At 40.1% G+C, this 21833-nt stretch overlaps 2 protein-coding genes and 1 pseudogene across 4 annotated transcripts in view; all 3 read left to right on the forward strand.

The window, feature by feature from the left end:
- Window positions 1–6453, forward strand: part of Ctss (cathepsin S) — a 28456-nt gene extending 22003 nt beyond the window's left edge. For both annotated transcript variants that reach the window (NM_017320.2, XM_087631545.1), the window contains 1 exon segment: window positions 6044–6453. In NM_017320.2, the coding sequence (NP_059016.2) occupies window positions 6044–6143 (100 nt within the window). In that variant the 3' untranslated portion in view covers window positions 6144–6453.
- A 2201-nt stretch (window positions 6454–8654) lies between these two features.
- The window catches only part of Hormad1 (HORMA domain containing 1), a 35692-nt gene continuing 22513 nt past the window's right edge, over window positions 8655–21833 (forward strand). Inside the window, exons 1-8 of one of the 2 annotated variants that reach the window (XM_087628914.1) lie at window positions 8655–8749; window positions 9919–10026; window positions 10186–10238; window positions 11353–11497; window positions 14949–15012; window positions 15838–15874; window positions 19867–19887; window positions 20361–20387. In XM_087628914.1, the coding sequence (XP_087485040.1) occupies window positions 10203–10238; window positions 11353–11497; window positions 14949–15012; window positions 15838–15874; window positions 19867–19887; window positions 20361–20387 (330 nt within the window). In that variant the 5' untranslated portion in view covers window positions 8655–8749; window positions 9919–10026; window positions 10186–10202. The remainder of the gene's footprint in view (window positions 8750–9918; window positions 10027–10185; window positions 10239–11352; window positions 11498–14948; window positions 15013–15837; window positions 15875–19866; window positions 19888–20360; window positions 20388–21833) is intronic. The other variant, NM_001108949.1, reaches the window with a different exon arrangement.
- Window positions 19161–19568, forward strand: LOC147996417 (small ribosomal subunit protein eS27-like pseudogene; annotated as a pseudogene).

Consider the following 21833-nt stretch of genomic DNA (forward strand, 5'->3'; position numbering starts at 1 on the left):
GATTTTACCATAACCTATAATATGGAGACCTTCAAATCTCTTCCACTACCTGTAGCATTGGCCCACAACTTCACTTTTACCTGGTCATAATCACTCTGACAATTTACTTTCTCCAAACTCAGTATGGCCAAAGAATTAAGTTCTCTCTCTACCATACTGTTCCCTCCAGAGTTTTCCATATCAGTAAATCATTTGACATAACATTGTTACCCAAAAGATAATATGGTATTGAGGGCTCAATATACTATACCAGCCTCCTAGACCTTTCCAAGGCTAATCGAGTTTCAAGTCAAGAAGAGTTTCCATCAAAAGCCGCCTTGGGGGGTTGGGGATTTAGCTCAGTGGTAGGGCACTTGCCTAGCAAGCACAAGGCCCTGGGTTCGGTCCCCAGCTCTGAAAAAAAGAAAAGAAAAAAAACAACAAAAAAACAAAAACAAAAACAAAAAAAAAAAGCCGCCTTGGAGTCTGCCTCTATCCTACGTCTTCCGACTCGATTTCAGACAGCTCTTGCCTGGCTCTTGCTTGAGCCTGAGAACCGATGCTCTTTACTCCTCCTATTTTATTTATTTTATTACTGTGTATATGAAAGTGCCTGGTGTGTGGGAGGTGCGTATGGGGTGGGCGTGGGTATGGGTATGGGGGGTGTATGAATGTCTATATCTGGAATTTGGAGATTGGACCCAGGTCACCAGCCTTCCTGGCAAGTGTTTTCACCCACTGTCTTAGTTACTTCTCAGTTGCTATGATAAATCAAAGAAAGGGTTTCTTTGGAGCTCATGACTCCTGAGGGATAAGAGCCCATCGCCATCACAGCAGGAAGCTGTGCACAGCAGCAGAACAGCTGAGAGCTCACATCTTGAACTGCAGGCAAGAAGCAATGAGAGCAAAATCACAATGGTGCACATCTGTAAGCTCTCAAAACCAGTCCTCAAGGCCACACCTGCTCCAACAAGGCCACACCTCCCAAGCCTGCCCCAACAGCGCCATCAACTGGGGACCTCGTATTCAGGTGCCAGAGAATGTGGGGGAGAGAAATGGCTCCTTCAAACGACCACACTGGCCTGCCCATCTTGCCAGTCCCACCCGTTTTACTCTTGAATCCATCTTTCCCGCTGCTGCCTCTTTAGGGTATCGGTCAGTGTGAAGGACCTAGGAGAGGAGCCAAGTGGTCTGCCTTTCTCTGTCTGCCTTGCCAGCCTTCTGATATCTGATTTACAATTTTCACTTAATTTAGAGTAAATTATAACACAATTATAGTTACAGACTTCATACATACAGTGTTGTCTGAAATAGCTATTTTACCTTTTATTTGGTTTATCATTCTTTTAAAAGCAGCTTAGAAGTCTGGTGGCACATTCTTTTGATACCAGCACCTAGGAGGTAGAGGCAGGAAGATGAGGTGTTTAAAGTTGTCCTTTACTACGTACCAAGTTCTAAGCTGGCCTGAGCTGCACGTGACCTGCTTTAATGCCCCTCACTGGTAAAATAAATTATAGACTGAAAAAAAGGCCAAGAAGATAGCACAGTGAGCAAAAGCACTGTCGTCAGCCTTAATCTACAGAACCTACATGGAGAAGGACAGAGAGCTAGTCCTATACGTTGTTCTCTGACCTTCACTCACACATGCCTTCCCCATCTAGTAAGAAAAAATAAATGTCCCGCCAGAGAGATGGCTCAGTGGTTAAGAGCGCTGGCTGTTTTTCCAGACGCTCTGAGTTTAATTCCCAGCACCTACATGGTGTCTCATAACCATCCATTTGATTTGATCCCCTCTCTTGCCATGCAAGACTATATGTAAATGACAGAGCACTCACATACATAAATAAATAATTTAAAAAACAAATGTAATAAAAGTTTTTAACCAAAGCAGCTTAGACATTATCTATTTCAGAAAAAAAAAATCTCTGAATGTTAGAGATAAGTAAAATATCCTTTTATTATTTTTTTTAGATTGGAACTTACCATGTAGACTAAGTTATCCTGGAGCTCACAGAGGTTGCCAGCCTCTGCCTTCTGGGTGCTGGGATTAAAGGCGGACATCACTTGTGTGCCTAGAAGAGGACATCAGCTCAGAACTGCAGTCACAGATGGCTGTGAGCCACCATGTGGGTGCTGGGAACTCATTTAACCCGGGTCCTTTGCAGGAGCAAGTGCTCTTAACCACTGAGCCATCTCGCCAGCCCCTGTGGTAGGAAGCTGTCCTGCAGATACTGAGGCGCAGGACTTTGCATGTTGTATTTAAAGTTGCTTATGTGTAGTTGTACTGTTCTGTGTGTGACTGTATCTGGTCACAGTCCTTCGTCATCATTAGCTCCACTCTAGCACACAGTGACCCCTCAATAATCCGCTGAACTGACCTAAGCACAATGAGTATAACTGTTAGAGAGAGAGATGAAGAGGCCGTAGAGACAACGCAGCAGTTAAGAGCCCTTCCCGCTCTTTCAAGACCCAGTGGCCACCCTCATGTACATAAACTTACCCAGGAACACACAACTAGACATACATCTTTTGACAAATATCTTTAAAGGTTTATTTTATTTTTAATTATGTGTATGTGCACAAGAGTTTTGGGGACCAAGGTGGCTAGGGGTGTCAGATCCCAGGGAGCTAGATTACAGATCCTGGTGATCCTCCTAACATGGGTGCTGGACTCAACCTCTGGAAGGACCGTATGTGATCTTAACCACTGAGCCGTCAAAACAACGGAAGCTCATGTCTTCCAGTTCTTGAGGCTAGAAGAACATGTGAGTGTACTTTTAAGGACTATGAGGAAGAAGCTCTTTATAGACTTGGATCTGAGAAAGTCATGCTCACAGGAGTAGAATGGTATGGTAGCAGCAGGCAGGTGGGACAGAGGAGATAATGAACAGAGTGTCCAGACTGTTAGCTCTCAGTTCTGGAGTTCTCTCACACGATGGCCACGTCTTACTGCTTCTCTTCTTTTGCCTCAGAATGTGTGCACACATATGCACTGTATGCCCTTGGATATAGATGATAATTTCTTTTTATTGTTGTTTGTTTTGTTTTGTTTCAAGACAGGGTTTCTCTGTGTAGCCCTGGCTGCTCTGGAACTCACTCTGTAGACCAGGCTGGCCTCAAACTCAAGAGACCCACCTGCCTTTGCCTCCCAGTAGTGGGATTAAATGTATGTGCTACCACTGCTTGGCATGGGGATTTCTAATTAAATATATTAGTAAAAAAATATATAATTACCTGGTGGCTGACAGCCAGTTTCAGGGGGATCCCGCACCCTCTTCTGACTGCCACTGGCACTGCACACACATGATGATGCACAGACACACATGCAGGCAAAACACCCATACATATAAAATAAAAGCAAATCTTTAAAAAAGTGTTTTTTGCCAGGTGGTGGTGTTTAAAACCTTTAATTCCAACACTGTGGAGACAGAGACAAGTGGATTTTCTGTGGGATGGAGGCTAGCTTGGTCTACAGAGTGAGCTCTAGGACAGCCAGAGCCATACAGAGAAATCCTGTCTTAAAAATATAATAATAATAAATTACATTAATATTTATTACTAGTGGGGTTGGGGATTTAGCTCAGTGGTAGAGCGCTTGCCTAGCAAGCACAAGGCCCTGGGTTTGGTCCCCAGCTCCGAAAAAAAAAAAAAAGGAGTGAAATATTTATTACTAGTAATAAATATCATCATCATCATCATCATCATCATCATCATCATCATTATATATTGATGATGATAAAAAGAGACCAGCGTGGTGCATGTCTGTAATCCTGGCATTGGATAGTGGAGGCAGGAGGGTCAGGAGTTCAAGACCAGCCTTTGGTACATAGCAATTTCAAGGCCAACCTGGGCCATATCTCAAACATACACAGACAGACAGACAGACAGACAGACAGACACACACACACACACACACACACACACACACACACACTCACGCACACACAATAGCAAGAAGGAAAGACAGACAGAAAGAGTTGAGACCTCTGCAGCTTCTGAGGTTTGCAGCCATGTACCTCCATTCTTTGACTTGTAGGAACAGACCTCTCGCACCCTTACTTCCCACATGGCCTCCATGTGGGGTGTCACTGTGCTGACTTCAGTCCTACTGGATTAAGGCTGACCTAATGACTTCATTTTATCCTAATTAATGACATCTGCAGTGCCTCTACTTCCAAATAAAGTCACATTTTTGATGTCCTGGGAGTAGAATTCCAGTGGACTTTGGACAGGCCACAGTCCAACCCTGAATACTCAAGGCTTCCTGGAAACGCACACTCTGTAAACTCTGTAAGTCAAGGTGGATGGGTGCCTTCAGGTCTCCTGTGAGGAACTAACAGATGGCGGTGTTCACATGGGCTGTTGGGAAAGCAGCTGAGGAAACTTCAAACATTGATCTACTCTTAAGCCATCACAGCAATGATCTCCTTGGTGTGGACACATGTTAGCTTGCTGTCGTTGTTACTCATTGGGCTTCTCTTTAGTTTAGTTTAGGGTCTTTTTCCTCACACACCTGTTTTTTGCTTCTTTCTTTCTTTTCTTTCTTTTTTCTTTTTTTCTTTTTCTTTTTCTTTTCTTTTCTTTTTCTTTTTTTTTTTTTTTTTTTTTTTGAGACAGGCTTTCATGTAGCCCAGGCTGGCCTCAAGTTCATTATGTAGCCACAGAGGAGCAAAAACTCCGGGTCCTCTGCTTCCATCTCCATGGCACGAGGATTTTAAGCGTGGGATGCTGCTGTGTGCCCAGTTATGTGGCTTCTTGAGTACACAGACCCCAGCTGACATGACAAGCAGGAAAACTTTTAGTCCCAGGCAGTTCACTTCTGCACTAAGTAGAATGTTCTACTTTTCCACAGCTTTAATGGGAGAAAGTCTCATCTGGATAATTCACAACAATACTATTTATCATTTGCTTCAGAACTAACTGTTGTGTATCGCTTTCATAGTAGTTACTAAAAGTACTTCTTAACAGATGTTTCTAGGAGCCAGATGATGGTAGCGTGTGCCTTTAATACTCAAGAGGCAGAGGCAGGCAGATCTCTGAATTTGAGGCCAGCCTGGTCTACAGAACAAGTCCCAGGACAGCCAGGGCTACACAGAGAAACCCTGAAACCCTGCCTTGAAAAACCAAAGGAAAAAAAAGAAAAAAGTGTTTCTCAAGAAATGTGTAGGTTGGAAAGTTATTGCCCTTAAGCCAGACTTTGTGTCACACAATACCTGTAAGGGGTGGAATCAGAAGGGTTAAGAGTTTAAGGTCAGGGTTGGGGATTTAGCTCAGTGTATGGTCAACAATATGGAACTAGTTTGTGGTGGCCACACCTGTAACACCAGGCCTGGAAAGTCAAGGCTGGAGAACTGCTGAGCTTGTAGCCAGACTGGGTGACATGGAGGAAACTTGTCTAAACAAAACGAAAAACAAGTCAAAACAAAAAGCTTAAAAGAAGGGGTTGGGGATTTAGCTCAGTGGTAGAGCGCTTGCCTAGCGAGCACAAGGCCCTGGGTTCGGTCCCCAGCTCCGAAAATAAGAAAAAAGGAAAAAGCTTAAAAGAAGCTTGGAACTGTAACACGCACCTTTAATTCCAGCACTCAGAAGATAGAGCCTGGTCCACTCCACATACAAGGTTCCAGGTCAGCCAGGGCTACATAGTCAGACTGTATGTATATGTATATGTATATGTATATGTATATGTATATGTATATGTATATGTATATGTATATGTATATGTATATGTATATGTATATGTATATATAATAACACACACACACACATCTTATAAAGCTGGAGAGACGGTTCAGTGGATAAAGAGCACTGGCTCTTCTTCCAGAGGGCCTGGGTTCAGTTCTTAGCACCCACATGTCAACTCACAACTGTCTGTAATTCCAGTTTTAGGGGATCAGACAGTGACATACATGCAGGCAAATCACCAATGTAGATAAAATAAAATTATTTAATTTGTTGATTGATTAAACATATATATATATATATAAATGTTTTAGGGGAAGCAAGGAGATAAAATATAGTTTTATTATATTATTTTGTAATTTTGTAATTTTTTTCTCTTTTATAGTTGGGGCCTTCACTTTGGTGATCAAGGATATATTCGGATGGCGAGAAATAACAAAAATCACTGCGGGATTGCTAGCTATTGCTCTTACCCAGAAATCTAAACCGTTTCTTCTTTTTCTAATGGGTCACAAAGACGGAATACACTCTAATTTAATTTTGTCTGCTCCATCCGGAGGACCCAAGTGTGTCGTGATCAGTGTGTACATACTGTGCTAACTGGCTTACAGCTTGTTTGTTTTATAACTTTACCTCTCTCTGAAAAGTCTGTAAGCAAGGACGCGCTGAGGACGGAGCTGGCAGTCTGTCCTAGATATTCTTTCTATGCTTGCACCCTGTCGTCTAATGTGTCTAATAACCCTTTGTAACACGATATCCCCAAAGTGCCTAATAAAATCTGTCATTTCAAAGCTCCATTATTGTCACATATGTTTTTTTCAAGTCCTTCTTAGATAACATTTATACCCTATCGACAAGGCTATGTTAGTGACAAGTAGTAGCTACTGTGATGAAGAAAACATTGTTATAAAGGTGTTATAAAAAGTGACAGGCACAATGAGACACCCTTGTAATCCCAGCACTTTGGAGGCAGAGGCAGGCAGATCTGTGAGTTCAAAACCAACCTGGTCTACAAAGTGAGTTCCAGGACAGGCAAGGCTGTTACACAGAGAAACCCTGTCCTGAAAAGCAAAGCAACAAACAAACAAACAAACAAACAAACAAACAAACGCTCAAGAGCAGAAGGGGGAAGAAAGAGAGAATACAGGAGGGGGTAACATCTGTCTTTCTCACAAGGTTCTTATAAAAGCAATGTAATGCTAGACATTGAAGCTGAAAATTCTTGGAAATTTATAAATGTGAGAATACATGAGAAAATGCTAGAGCAAGATTTCTACGATTTTTTTTATCCTGAAAACAAGATTCTATTATTCTTCATTTTTTCTTTTTATTTATTTTTTTCCAGTTTTTTAAAAATTGGGTATTTCTTATTTACATTTCAAATGTTATTCCCTTTCCCTGTTTCCTGTCCATCAGCTCCCTAACCTCTCCCCTCCCCTTCTATAAGGGTGTCCCCCTCCCCATCCACCCTATTCTTCATTCTTAGTACTGATTTGTGGGCGCCTCTGAAACCACCAAGGCCAGCACCAGATTTCATTAGCCTTTTCAGACAGCATTTACCCCTCTGCAGCTGTGTTGTTGTTCCTAACATTTATTTGCCTGTGGACATGTCGGGGGCAGGGAACAGTTTGTGGAATTGGTTCTCTTCTTAGAGTTCCAGGAATAGAAGAATTCAGTCATCCTGCTCGGCAGAAACTAACTGCTTTCACTCACTAAGCCACTTCAACAGCCTAGGAACTGTGTTTTCAAAACTCTGCTGTGAAGCAGGGCTGGTGCTCCTTTGGACAGCCTGATGAATGACCAGCAGTTGGCTTAGTACCGCCCACAAACTTGAAGGCCAGTACTGAAAATCGCCACTTCAAAAATAAAACTTAGGGCTGGAGAGATGGCTCTTCCAAAGGTCCTGAGTTCAAATCCCAGCAACTACATGGTGGCTCTGTAAATGAGATCTGATGCCCTCTTCTGGTGTGTCTGAAGACAGGGACAGTGTACTTATACCTAATAAATAAATATTTTTTAAAAACCTTAATTTTGTTTCTAAATGAAACAAATTGTTCTCAAAGCTATTCACTGTCCCCAGTTAGATTAGTAGAAATATCTATATCTATATATCTATATATCTATATCTATATCTATATATATGTCTATGTATATATCTGTAAATGTAGTGTGGAGGAGGGGATTCAAGACCAACCTTGGCTATATAAAGTAAATCTCAAAAATAAAAATATTGGGGCATGTGAGAAGGCTCAGCAGGTAACAGTAACTGCTACCAAACCTGACAGTCGGTTAGATTCCTGAGATACCCCCCCCCACACACACACACACGGTAGAAGGAGACTGTGGTATGAGGATGCCCAAGTATTGTCCTCTAACCTCCAAACTCGCGCGCGCGCGCGCACACACACACACACACACACACACACACACACACACACACACACTTAAAACTGGGTTTTTTTTTTGGGGGGGGTTGGGTTTTTTTTTTTTCTGACACAGGGTTTCTCTGTGTAGCCCTGGCTATACTGGAATTCACTTGGGCTAGCCTTGACCACAGAGATCTGCCTGCCTCTGCTTCCCAAATGCTGGGAATAATGGCGTGTGCCGCCACAGTTCTAGCTTTAAAAACAAACATAAATAAAAATGTAAGTAAGCAGACTGGTAGAGCAACTGATTCCCTCAAAGGCATCGTTAACTGGATGGGGGGACTGTACAGCACACGGAAAATCTAACAATAATCTAAAATTAACAAAATCTAAAGGCAGAAAACAGCCAAAACGGTGTGTGAGGACACGGAGGGTCTCTGGGGAGCCAACTGTTGTCGGGCTGGCTTTGTACAGTCAACGACCTGACCTAACTGTAGTGAGGCCTTGGCCTGCAGGGGACAGCGCTGAAGCCTTGCTGTGAGCCTAGCTCCCAGCAGGCCTTGCGCAGCTTTTGGCGGGAATAGTGGTCTCACCTGCGGTCAAAGGGCGTGACACGTGCCAGCGACAGTTAAGGCGCATGCGCATTGAGCACATGCTGACAGGAGCGCCGCACTTCGAGCCTCTTCCCTGTCGCTGCTGGACGCTTCTCTCAGGCGTTGTGTAAAGTATGTTTATTTTCGGCTTGGTTCTCTTGATTTTTTTCACTCCTTAGTTTCTTTTCTGTAGCCCTTCGCCATCTCAGGTTTCTTGCAGTCTGAACGGAAGACATTTGAGAGATTTTGTGTGCTTACATCCCAGCCGCGGGTCCTGAGGGGGCGACCCGGGCAGCCGGCGGTCGCCATAGTGCTAACGGTTTCCAGCTGTGTTTGTTCTCTTATTTTGTGCGGATTTCTACTTGAATTCTCGTGTTAACAGACGAAGTGGAGACCAGGGTGCAAGGAAATTTTAATCAGTTTACCAAGATAGCTGGGAATTCAGAATCAGTCATTAAAAGAATTTAAGAGGCGGGCGGATTTTAGGCCACTGTGCTCTACATAGCATAAGTAAATTTTGAGAATGGTGGCACTGGGGAGATGGAGGCAAGGGGTCGGAAGTTCAAGGTCAAGCCCGGTGTGCTGGCTCACTCCATTGTCCCAGTACCAGCAAAGCAGAGACAGAGGCAGGGGCAGGTGGTCTCTGAACTTAAGGCCAGCCTGATCTTCATAGAGAGTTCCAGGACAGCCAGAGCTACACAGAGAGACTTGCCTCAAAAGAAAGAAACACAAAGATGAAGGTCATTCTCAGCTACACAGGGTTGGGGGCCAGCCTGGATTACGTGAGAAAAAAATTTTAAAAAATTTTCTGCTGACTTCAAAAATGTTTTCGTTTCGGGAGGGGAGAGTGTATGAATTGTGCCATGTTATGTGTAGAAATCAGGGGACAACTTGTGGGAATCTGTTTTCTCCTTCTACCATGTTGGTCCCTACCAACTAAGATCATCATCTTGGAGGCAAGTTCCTTTACCAGCTCAGCCATCTGTGCTCTCCTGGCTTTGCCAGTTTATAGTTTCAGAGCAGCAATGCATACTTAGCCTGATAAAGGAGTCATCTGATTATTTTTGCTATTTTTTTTAAATTATCAGGTACTCTCTCCTCCTCCCCCCCCCCCAAAAAAAAATAAAGCCAACAAGGGTTCAGGCAGTCTTGCTTGGACTACAACTTTCAAACCATTCCAAGGATAAACTTGAAATCCTGATCCTCCTGCCTCAGCCTCCCAAATGTTAGGTTTACAGGCATGTACTATACATCCTTGGGCAATACATTGACACTTTGTTTGTTTTTGTTTTTTGAGACAGGCTTTCTCAGCATAGCCCTCGCTGTCCTAGATCTCCCTCTGTAGACCAGGCTGGCTTCTAACTCGTAGAGATCCACCTGCTTCTGCCTCCCAAGTACCAGGATTAAAGGTATGCGCCACCACTGTCTGACTACATTGACTTTTTAGAGATTGCATTTTAAGTAAAATTCTGAAATTAAGATAAAAACCCCATATGTAATAAGGTAGAATTATAGAGATAAAAATTAAATCTGAAACTAAAATTTATATTTGTGTTACATGTTTGAAGAAAATATTTCTTGGAAGATGGCCACTATGCAGTTGCGGAGGACAGCTTCTATGGTATGATTGCTTATGACTTAATATGTATTAATTTAGCTGAGTTTCTTGTTTCTTGAAGTTGTAACTATTGTTTAAAAGAGTCAAGTATTTTGATGCTTTGTATTAGGACACTCTTTAAGGAAAGGAGTAAAATAGAATTCTTTTGGACTTTTAATAATATTACTATAAGTTCATTCAGTGGCATCTCCTTTGTTGGAGCTCTCACCAGCCAAATGTGACAGTTGTAAAGTGTAGGTAAGATTGATTCCTGCTTGCTTTCACTCAGCCATCTGTGTATGAACCCAGTTCTTGTGTTCAACGGGATTTGTTTCCTAATAATAGTGTTTAGCTGCTGTTCATGAAGAGAATGAATACTTAGAACTGTGCCACTAAGGAGAGGAAATCCTAAGAGATTGTGTTTTTCTCTATATTAGTATTAGTATTAGTATTATTTTAAATAGCATCTCACTCTGAAGTCCTGGGTGGCCTGGAGCTCTGTAGACCAGGCTTTGCTTACAGTGATCCACCTGCCTCTGCCTTCTGAGCATTGGGATTATAAGCATATGCTGCCACCCATCAAAGTACTTTTTTCTATTTATTTTGTACTGGTGATTTGCTTGCACATATGTCTGTGTACTATGGGAACAATGCTGTCAGATCCCCAGGAACTAAAGTAAAATTCTGTTAGTCACTGTATGGGTGCCAGGAATGAATCTTGAGTCCTCAAGAACAGGCAATGCTCTTGACTGATGACTAGCCCCCAAGTGCATTTTCTCTTGGTTTTCTGTATGTTTTTTGAGACGGTTTCTCCAAGTAGCCCTGACAGTCCTGGTACTTGCTCTGTAGACCAGGCTGGCCTCAAACTCAGAGATTCAACTGCCTCTGCCTCCTAAGTGCTAGGAATAAAGGAGCTCACCACTGTGCCCTGAAATCTCAAGGACTCTTCTACTCATATGCTGTTAACCCTGAACACACTCCAGCACCTTATAATTTGCAGTGACTTTCTGGGAATGATGATTTTGGATAATTATTTGGGAAAATACTGTGCTTATGCAAAACTAGACTCTGTTGTTCAGCTCATGCAAGCTTTGTTTTCAATAAATGTCACAATGTTTTCATTTCCCTTGAATGTTAGAGTGCATTGGTATTTCCTAATAAGATATCAACCGAGCAGCAGTCTTTGATGTTTGTGAAGAGGCTCCTGGCTGTTTCAGTATCCTGCATTACCTATTTGAGAGGAATATTTCCAGAACGTGCTTATGGGACAAGATATCTGGATGGTAATTTACAATATTTAGAACCTTCTTGGTTTTTTACTTAGAAAATGTAATTTCTGATAGTTTTATTGATATAATCTATATATCCTGCTAATTCACCAAAGTATATAGTGACATAGCATTATGCAATTACCATCATAATTTTAGAAAATTTCACCACTATCCCCTCAAAACACATGCACAATAAATCATTCTCCTCTCCAACCTTCCTAAGATTAGGATCTACTTTCTGTTTCAGTGAATATACCTATTCTGGATATTTTTCATGAAAGGAATCATGCAGTATGTTCTTTCTGACTTATTTCACTTACCATGATGCTGTAGCATGGATTAATAATTGATTCCTTTTCAGTGTGAATAATATTCAATTGTATGGCCATACAAATCAACTTAAGTTGTTTCCTTTTTTGTGCTCTTAATGTATAAAGCCACATTCATATGCAGGTTGGGTTGTTTGTTTTTTTGAGGGAGCAAACCTAGGAACATATACATGCTAGAAATGTGCTCTTTTGTTGAGCTTCGTCTTCTGCACTTAAACATGTTTTTAGGGATATAAAATACTTTCAAAACCATTTAGTTGTAATTTTTCCCTCAATTCTGCAAGTGTAAAGTAACTTTACATAACACTAGTCCTCTTAACAGTGAAGTAAACAGATTTAAGTGTTGCTTAAAACTATTGTACTGGTTCCATATGTGTTTATGCAGTTTTAAAGAAGCAAAATATAGCCAGGAATGGTGTCTTAGTTTGTGTTTCATTACTGTGCAGAGACATCATGACTATGACAATCTTATAATGGAAAAATTTAGTTGGGTCTGGCTTATAGTTCAGAAGTTTAGTCCATTATCATCATGGTGGGAAACATGCCAGCATGCAGGCAAACATGGTGCTGGAGAGGTAGCTGAGAGTTCTACCTCTTGATCTGACACCAGCAGGAGACCATGTGCCACACTGGGCATAGCTTAAGCATAGGAGACCACAAAGCCCACCCTCACAGTGACGTTCTTCCTCCCACAAGGCCACACCTCCCAATAATGCCACTTCTGTAACCAAGCATTCAAACTCGTGAGTCTATAGGGGGCATTATTATTCAAACCACTACATGTGGTACCACACATCTATTGCCCTAGCATTTGAGAGGTAAAGTTAGAAACATTAAGAGTTCAAGATCATTCTCAGCTTCATAGCAAGTGAAATCAGGCCTCCCTGAGAGGCCTGCCCTGAGATTCTTGAATCTTTGCAAGAAGGTTTTTTGTTTTTTGTTTTTTGTTTTTTTTTCTCAGAGCTGAGGACCGAACCCAGGGCCTTGCGCTTGCTAGGCAAGTGCTCTACCACTGAGCTAAATCTCCAACCCGAGATTCTTGAATCCTATGTCAAAAAGTCCTGGGTTTGGTGGCCCATGTCTTTAATTTCAGTACTTAGGAAGCAAAGGCAGACGAATCTCTTAAGTTTGAAGTCAGCTTGTTCTACATATGGAGTTCTAGGGTAGCCAGGGCTACAAAATAAAACAACAACAACAACAATAACAACAAAAACTTCCCAAAAGGAAGTAAAAACACATAACAGTTTATACTGCAGTAATTCTTTTCTTTGCATATAAATGGTATGTGCATAAAATTTTGTTCCAACTATATGCTAGACAATATGCCAACCACTATGTTATGAATACTATCATCAATTTATATACTAAATGTTCTAGTTAGGGTTACTAGTGCTATGATGAAACACCATGACCAAAAGCAAGTCGAGGAGGAAAGGGGTTATTTGGGTTACATTTCCATATCGTAGTTCATCACTAAAGGAAGGCAGGTCAAGAATTCAAGCAGGGTGGGTTGGAGATTTAGCTCAGTGGTAGAGCACTTGCCTAGCAAGCACAAGGCCCTGGGTTCAGTCCCCAGCTCCGAAAAAAAGAAAAAGAAAAAAAAAAGAATTCAAGCAGGGCCAGAACCCGAAGGCAGGAGCTAATACTCAGGCCATGGACAAGTACTGCTTACTGGCTTGCTACTTATGGCTTGCTGCTCCTGTTTTCCTATAGTACCCAGGACCACTAGACCCAGGGTGGCCCCACCCACAATCACTAATTAAGAAAATGTCTTACAGTGGGATCTTATGGAGTCATTTTCTCAGTTAAGGTTCCCTTCTTTTAGATAACTCTAACTTGTGTCAAACTAGCAAACATACTACAGTCTTATGAAATAGCTATTACCCCCGTTTATGAACTAAAGAATCTGAGATAGAGTGATGCTCTCAGTCCTTTTCAACATGTTACATGTTGTGCCTCTGCAGAGTCCTTATCTTTGTGAGTCAACTTTTGGTGTAGTTACAAAAATATTTCAGTAGAATAAGAGTTCATAGCAAACATTCTAAGACTGTTAGAAAATTATTATATGAAAAATTATATCCAAATTTTCTTAATTTTTTATTTGGTTGTTTTACCTGCATACATGTATCTATATCTTGTGTGTGCCTGGTGCTCTTGGAGACCAGAAAGTGCATCAGATCCCCTGGAACCAGAGTTACTGTCAACTGCCACTGAATGCTGGGAATTTAACTTAGGTCCTCTGGGAGATTAGACAGGACTCTTTTTTTTTTTTTTTTTTTTGGTTCTTTTTTTCGGAGCTGGGGACCGAACCCAGGGCCTTGCGCTTCCTAGGTAAGCGCTCTACCACTGAGCTAAATCCCCAGCCCCTAGACAGGACTCTTAATACTGCACTATTCTGCCCCTCCTCTTTTTTTTTTTTTTTCCAGACAAAGTATTAAGTAGTCCAGGCTGGCCTTGCACTAGTTTTATAGCTGAGGCTGGTCTAAAACTCTGGGTTTCCACTGTCTCTCTTCTGAGGGCTAAGATTATAGGTATGTACCACTACACCCAATTTACTTGGTGCTCAGGATTCAGCCTAGAACTTTGTAAATGTTAGCAAGCACTTACCAACTAAGCCACAGAAATAGGGAAATTCCTACCTATCAACGTAAATTCTTACTCACTATCATGACATTTTATAGTAAAGAGTACCAATTATTTGGAAGCTGCCACTAGTAATATGCCTATAATGAGCCAGGTGGGTGGTACATTCTTGTGTGATCGCAATATTAGATAAGACAGGGGAATTATGCGTTTAAAACCAACCTGGACTACACAGTGAGACTCTGTGTCAAAAATAATATACCTCTAGTTCACAGCTAAAGAAAATATAATTTAAAATTTGCAGTTGAGACTGACAAGATGGCTCAGCTGTTAAAGGCACTTACAATCAAACCTGATGATCTGAGTTGACTCCCCATAACCCACACAGTAGAAGGAGAGAACCAGCTCCCAAAAGTCTCTGGCTGCCACACGTATGTGTTATGATACATGGTATACCCACACACATACACATAGAACACAAAGCAAATAAATATAATTAATTAAATCAACTATTTATAAGTACTTATGTAGTTATTTCATTTTTCATTAAGATCTCTGTGTCAAAATTCTGAAAGAAGATAAAAATTGTCCAGGTTCTTCACAGCTAGTTAAGTGGTAAGTAAAAAAATAGCTAAAGGCAGAAGATTACTATTTTTCTAATCATACTTTTTGTACACTGGATACTTTTCAGTACATAACCAGATTTTAGTGATTAACCCTTTAGCCCTGGGTACCATGTTTTTAGGTCTTTGGATTTGTGTATTTTTTAAATTTCATGCTCTATGTAAATAGAATTCATTTTTATTATAACTTTACAAATAGCTATCAGATATTTTATAGTTCCCCTTCTGTCCTCCCATCTCCATATTTCTACTTCATTGTTATTGTTTTTCTTTTTTTCTTTTTTTTTTCTTTTTTATTTTTGAGACAGGGTTTTATTGTGTAGCCCTGTCTGTCCTGAAATTCATTCTGTAGATCAGGGTGGCCTTGAACTTACAGAGAGTTCTGTCTGTCTCTGCCTCCTGAGTGCAGGTGATTAAAGCCTTGCACCACCACTGCCTGGATGGCTTTTCTTTTTTAAAGTTTCTAAAAATTGTTTAAGTTTATGTGCCTTTTTGTATATAAGTATATCATGTGTGCAGAAGAGCAGAGGAAAGTATAAGACCCACAACTGTAGTTACAGGCAGTTGTGTCCTGTCTTGTGGGTGCTGGGACAGAAACCCAAGGCTTTTACAAGAGCAGTAAGCACTGTTAACCACTGTATCATCTCTCCAGACTATTTCTTTGTTTTATTTTGTTTAGTTTTAAGGTAGTTAATAAGAAAGATGTTTTAATTTAATTATTAGTTTTATTTTCTAAAGATAAATATATAGATTTAAGAAAAGAACTATTTTCTGAAAATGAATTAAATATAAAAGAATGTTTGGCTTTTTTTTTTAGGATGCTAGGATGCTATGATGCTCTACAGAAGAAATATGTAAGTTTTTTACATCTCTTCTTTCCCTCCCTATAAATACAATAGGAGTTATTATGTACTAAGACAGTAATTTAAACTAACTTTGTATAGACCAGTCTAAATTACTAAAATATGTGAACATGTGGTATACCCACACACATACACATAGAACACAAAGCAAATAAATATAATTAATTAAATCAACTATTTATAAGTACTTTATACTTACTTTATTTTTATTTTATTTATTTATTTATTTATTTATTTATTTATTTATTTTTGGAGCTGGGGACCAAACCCAGGGCCTTGCGCTTGCTAGGTAAGCACTCTAATCCCTAACCCATTTATACTTTTTTTTTGGGCGGGGGGGGGGTTCTTTTTTTTCGGAGCTGGGGACCGAACCCAGGGCCTTGCACTTCCTAGGCAAGCGCTCTACCACTGAGCTAAATCCCCAACCCCCCCCTTTATACTTATTAGGATTTTTTAAAAGATTTTAAAGGTTTATTTTTGTTTATATGAATACATGTATACATGTGTGTGCACATATCTTATGATGTCTATGAAGGCCAGAAAAGAGTATTGGATCTCATGGAGGTACAAGTAGCTGTAGCCACCCAATATGAGTACTGGAAACCAAACTTTGCTCTGCAAGAACTCTAGTACTCTTAACTGCTCTTAACCAGCCCCACATTTGAATATTTTATTTATTTTTGAGATAGAATCTCACTCTGTAGTTCTGGTTGGCCTGGAATTTGCTATGTACCAAATTACTGGCCTAGATGTCAATAGAGACCAGTCTATCTCTGCCTCCCCACTGCTAGTATTAAAGGCATAGGTTACCATGCCTGGCTGTATTTGAATATTTTAAAGTCTAATCTTTAATTCATTTAAGCTAATGCAATTAATAGTAAACAAATTCTGCCAAGCTAGGTTCAACAAATTAGCTAGCACTCAGTTATAAATATTAATAACACATATTATAAAATGAATTTAAATGTTTTAAAACATTGTATTCGTTTTGCATGTATTCTTCAACCATGCTTAAACTAGTAGTTTGTTCTGGTTTTATGGGTTTTTAAAGACAGTTTATTGTATCCCAGACTGACATGCATTAACTACGTAGTTGAAAACAGCTGTGAATTTTTGATCCTCTGGTCTCTACTTCCCAAGTTCTAGGTTTATATGCATGTACCATCATGGCTAGCAATAAGTAATAATTATCATTATCAAGTGAAACAGGGTCTTACAGTGTTTCCCTGGATGGCCTTGAACTTAAAGAGATCTGTATGCTTCTGCCTCCAGAGTGCTAAGATTATGCACCACCATACCTAATCTGTAAATTATTTCTTTTTTTTAAAGATGTAATTATTTATTTATGTATGTGAGTACCCTGTAGCTTCAGACACACCAGAAGAGGGCATCAGGTCTTATTACAGATAGTTGTGAGCCACCATGTGGTTGCTGGGAGTTGAATTCAGGGACCTCTGGAAGAGCAGTCAGTGCTCTTAACCGCTGAGCCATCTCTCCAGCCCCTGTAAATTATCTCTTAATTATAATCTAAAAATAAGTTTCCTTGGGCTGAGGCTGTAGATCAGTGGCAGAGTACTTATCTAACATGTACAAAGGCCCTTAATTCAGTTCTCAGCACAGCAAAATGAATTTTCCCATGTAGTTCAAGTTAAATTGACACAAATTCTGAAACAGTTAAATTTTTGTTTCAGGTTTTGAGTCAGGGTCTTTGTGCCATAGCTAGCCTGAACTCATAGAGCCTAGGCTGGTTGGAAATCATGTCAGTATGTGAAAATACTGAAGTTTTGTGGGATTGATTGATTGTTTCTTTGTTTTTTCAAGAAACACAGGGTTCTCTGTGTAGCCCCAACTGTCCTGGAACTCACTCTCTAGACCAGGCTAGTCTCAGAGCTCCACCTACCTCTCTGCTTCTTGAGTTTTGGGATCAAAAGGCATGTGCCACCACTACCCAGCAAAAGTGAAATTTTAATTAAGATTTTACAATATACTACAAGTCTTTTTTTATATAGTATCATTTTATGCTGTATATACAGAGGAGTCCAGTTCTAAAATTGTGAAGATGAATTCTTTTTTTTTTTAAACATTTATTTATTATGTATACATCATACATCTTTCTGCCTGCATGTATGCCTGCAGGCCAGAAGAGGGCACCAGACCTCATTATAGATGGTTGTGAGCCACCATGTGGTTGCTGGGAATTGAACTCAGGACCTCTGGAAGAGCAGACTGTGCTCTTAACCTCTGATCCATCTCTCCAGCCCCTGTGAAGATGAATTCTTATTACCAGTCTTTTAACTTTCCCACTAAGATAGTAAATATAGAATACCACATACATTCTGGCACACAGGAGCACTGGTAAGCTAGCATTGTTAACAAAACCATTTGATTCCTGTACTGTGAAGGTAGAGGCAGGTGGATATCTGAGTTCAAGGCCAAACTGGTCTACAGAATGTGTTACAGGAGAGCCAGGGTTACACAGAGAAAGCCTGTCTTGAAAAACAACAGCAACAAAAAGAAGTAAATACTTTCTAATAGTGTTAAATGCCTGAAAATTTTAGGAAAGCTATAGGGAAATGGAAATTACTTTATTATTCTTTCTTTTTTTTAAGACTTATTTATTTTATGTATATGACTAAACTGTCTTCAGACACACCAGAAGAGGGCATCAGATCTCAGATCTCATTACAGATGGTTGTGAGTCACCATGTGGTTGCTGGGAATTGAACTCAGGACCTCTGGAAGGGCAGTCAGTGCTCTTAATCATTGAGCCATCTCTCTAGCCCTATTTATTTCTTTTTTGAGCCAGGGTCTCACTTTGTAGTTATGACAGCCTGAAACTTACTATATAAACCAGGCTAGCCTCAAGTTCACAAAGATATTCCTGTCTCTGTCTCTTGAGTGCTGGGATTAAAGTGTGTGTCACCACACCCTGTAACTGGCAGTATTACTGTATTTGATTAAAACAGTGAAATAAAATGCTGACATGAATTTCAGCCATCAGAAAGCCAAGCAGAAAGAAATTATATATGAAGAATAGATATGAAGTATATTTTCCACAATGTTTACTTGTTTTTAGAAATAAATGTTGAATGCTGGATGTACTAGTATAGACCTTTAATTCCAGCACGCAGGAGGCAAAAGCAGATTAATCTCTTTAAGTTCAAAGCCAACCTGGACTACACAGCAAGTTCCAGGACAGCCAAGGCTACTTAATGCAAGACTCTGAAAAAGCACCACCCTCATCCCACTCAAAAAAAATAAGAAAAGAAAGAAATATTTAGGGAAGTTGCTGACAGGTGCTTGAAAGCAAGCACCTCTTCTCAGAGACCTGGAGTGGCCACTTGCCGAACCATCACCATGCCTCTGGCTAGAGATCTACTACGACTTTCCTTGGAAGAGGAAAAGAAAAAAACATAAGAAGAAGCAACTGGTTCAGAGCCCAAATTCTTACTTCATGGATGTGAAATGTCCAGGTTGCTACAAGATTACTACAGTTTTCAGTCGTGCTCAGACAGTGGTTCTTTGTGTAGGTTGTTCAACTGTGTTGTGCCAGCCCACAGGAGGAAAAGCCAGGCTCACAGAAGGCTGTTCATTCAGAAGAAAGCAACATTAATCAAAATATACAAGTTCCTGAATTTGTGTTTTTCACAGAAAGCCTTATCAACTTCAGTTAGTCTACCAAGATTATTGTTTGATTTTATAAAGTCTACAACAATGATCTATTTTGGTGTCAGTTTTTCAATAAAGTTTTAATTATGGACAAAAAAAGAAAGAAATATTTAAAAGATAGAATAAAAATTCTTATCTGGGGATGGGGCACATCAAAGATTGAAGTCAAGGTCTTGCATATGCTAAGTGACTGCTGTACTGCTGAGTTATACTCTCAAGCCTCTAAACTAGTAGTACAAAGAATTTTTATGATACATCATGAAAATGCATTTCATAGAATAAAATTAAGATTTTTGTTCTCTGTTGTATTTCAGCTAAGGATGATCATTCTAGCCGTAAGTACTTCAAAATTGTGTTTTTTAAAAGATTTATTACTTATAAGTACAGTGTAGCAGTCTTCAGACACACCAGAAGAGGGCATCAGATCTCATTACAGATGGTTGTGAGCCACCATGTGGTTTCTGGGATTTGAACTCAGGACCTCAGGAAGAGCAGTCAATGCTCTTAATTGCTGAGCCATCTCTCCAGTCCCTAAATTGTATTTTTTTTCTTCTTTTTTCTTTTTTTCCGGAGCTGGAAATTGTATTTTTTAGCACTTCAAATTTTTCCTTTATAAAATGACACTGAAACTATCAGATGATTTATGTCACTTTATTCAATCAGCTGATGTATCCTATAGGGAGAAAGAAGTAAACTTTATTGGAAAGATCATTTTGGTTTTTTGTTTTGTTTCACTGAATCAACTTAATACTTGTACAATTTTGTCCAAAGTATGGACTTTACTTAATTGTAATTCATTTTTACATAGGTATATACCAATCCAGAAGATCCTCAGGTAAGTGTGCTTGAGTTAGAAATGTTAGAATGTAATACTTCTAATATCTAAACACAAACTCTTTTAATAGTTTATGGGGCTGTTCTTTTTTTTTTTTTTTTTTCCGAGACAGGATTTCTCTACATATCCCTGGCTGCCCTGGAACTAACTCTGTAGACCAGGCTGGCCTTGCACTCACAGAGATTCATCTGCCTCTTCCTCCCAGTGCTGAGATCAAAGGTATATACCACCACTGTCCGGCATGTTTTTGTATTTTAATCAGTACACTTACATATTTTTTTCATGTTTGAATCTTGTAAAACTTCTGAGGTGAGGCTTGTTTAGTGTTGTTATATTTTGAAAGATAAATATACTTACTACGAGAAATTTTGTGATTGATTTTAGCCCGCAAATCTAATAAACTTTTAGAAATAACCTATGTTGCCTGACATCTGACTCCATACAGTATTCTTTTTATGTTGAGACAAGGTCAACCTACGTAAGTTAGAATAGCCTTGATCTTGCAATGTAACTGAAGATGACCTTGAACTTCTGATCCTCACACCCGCAATCTTTGTCCTGGTATTTACAGCTAGGTGCTACCTAGCCTGGTTTCCTGTATTCTAGGGAAGCCCTCTACCACTGAGCTACAAACTTGGCACCTTCCTCTTTTTTTTTTTAAGACCGGATTTCCCCATGTAGCCTTCTCTAGCTGTCCTGGAACTGGCCCTGTAAAACAGGCTGGCCTCAAACAGAGATCTTTCTGCCTTGGCCTCTGCCTCTGGAGTGCCACCAACACCTATTTCCACCTTCCCTATCTTTATCAAAGACAGAGACTTCTTTCATAGCATAGACTGCCCTGAAACCCAGCATGAAGCCCAGGCTGCACTTAAATTCACAGTGATACTCTTGCCTCCACCTCCTTGGGCAAGAAGGCACCACTCTGAATTTTGGAGGTTTCTGTATTTTTATTGTTTTATTAGGGGTTGAACCTAGGGCCTAGAACATAGTAGGCCAGCTCTCTACCACAAACTACATTCCCTAACCTTTGGGAAAACTTGTGTACTTATTATATAACAGGCTTAATTCTTTGGGCTTTATTGGCATTACCTTTCATTTATCCATCATAACCTAATTATCACCCCTTACAGATTAGGAATGTGGGGTTTTTATCTGAAGTGCATATACACAAAGTCTGTGCACACAAATTGGGTTTCTGTTCTCTCACTCTCCTTTTGAGAGAGGTTCTTTCAATGAATTGGAATCTAGGCTGTTAGTCAGCAAGTTCCAGTAGTCCTCCTGTCCTGCTCCCTCACAGTCTTGCTCCCTCACAATGTTAGGATTGTCAGTGCATGCATCCACACTCAGCAGTTCTTGAAATTTGGATTCTATCACTCATGCTTGTATACCAAGCTCTTTTACCAGCTAAGCCATTTCTCTGGATTCAATATTTCTTACCTAAGGTTA

This window comes from Rattus norvegicus, chromosome 2 (genome assembly GCF_021556685.1).
Source record: "Rattus norvegicus strain SHRSP/BbbUtx chromosome 2, alternate assembly SHRSP_T2T, whole genome shotgun sequence".
NCBI lineage: Eukaryota > Metazoa > Chordata > Mammalia > Rodentia > Muridae > Rattus > Rattus norvegicus.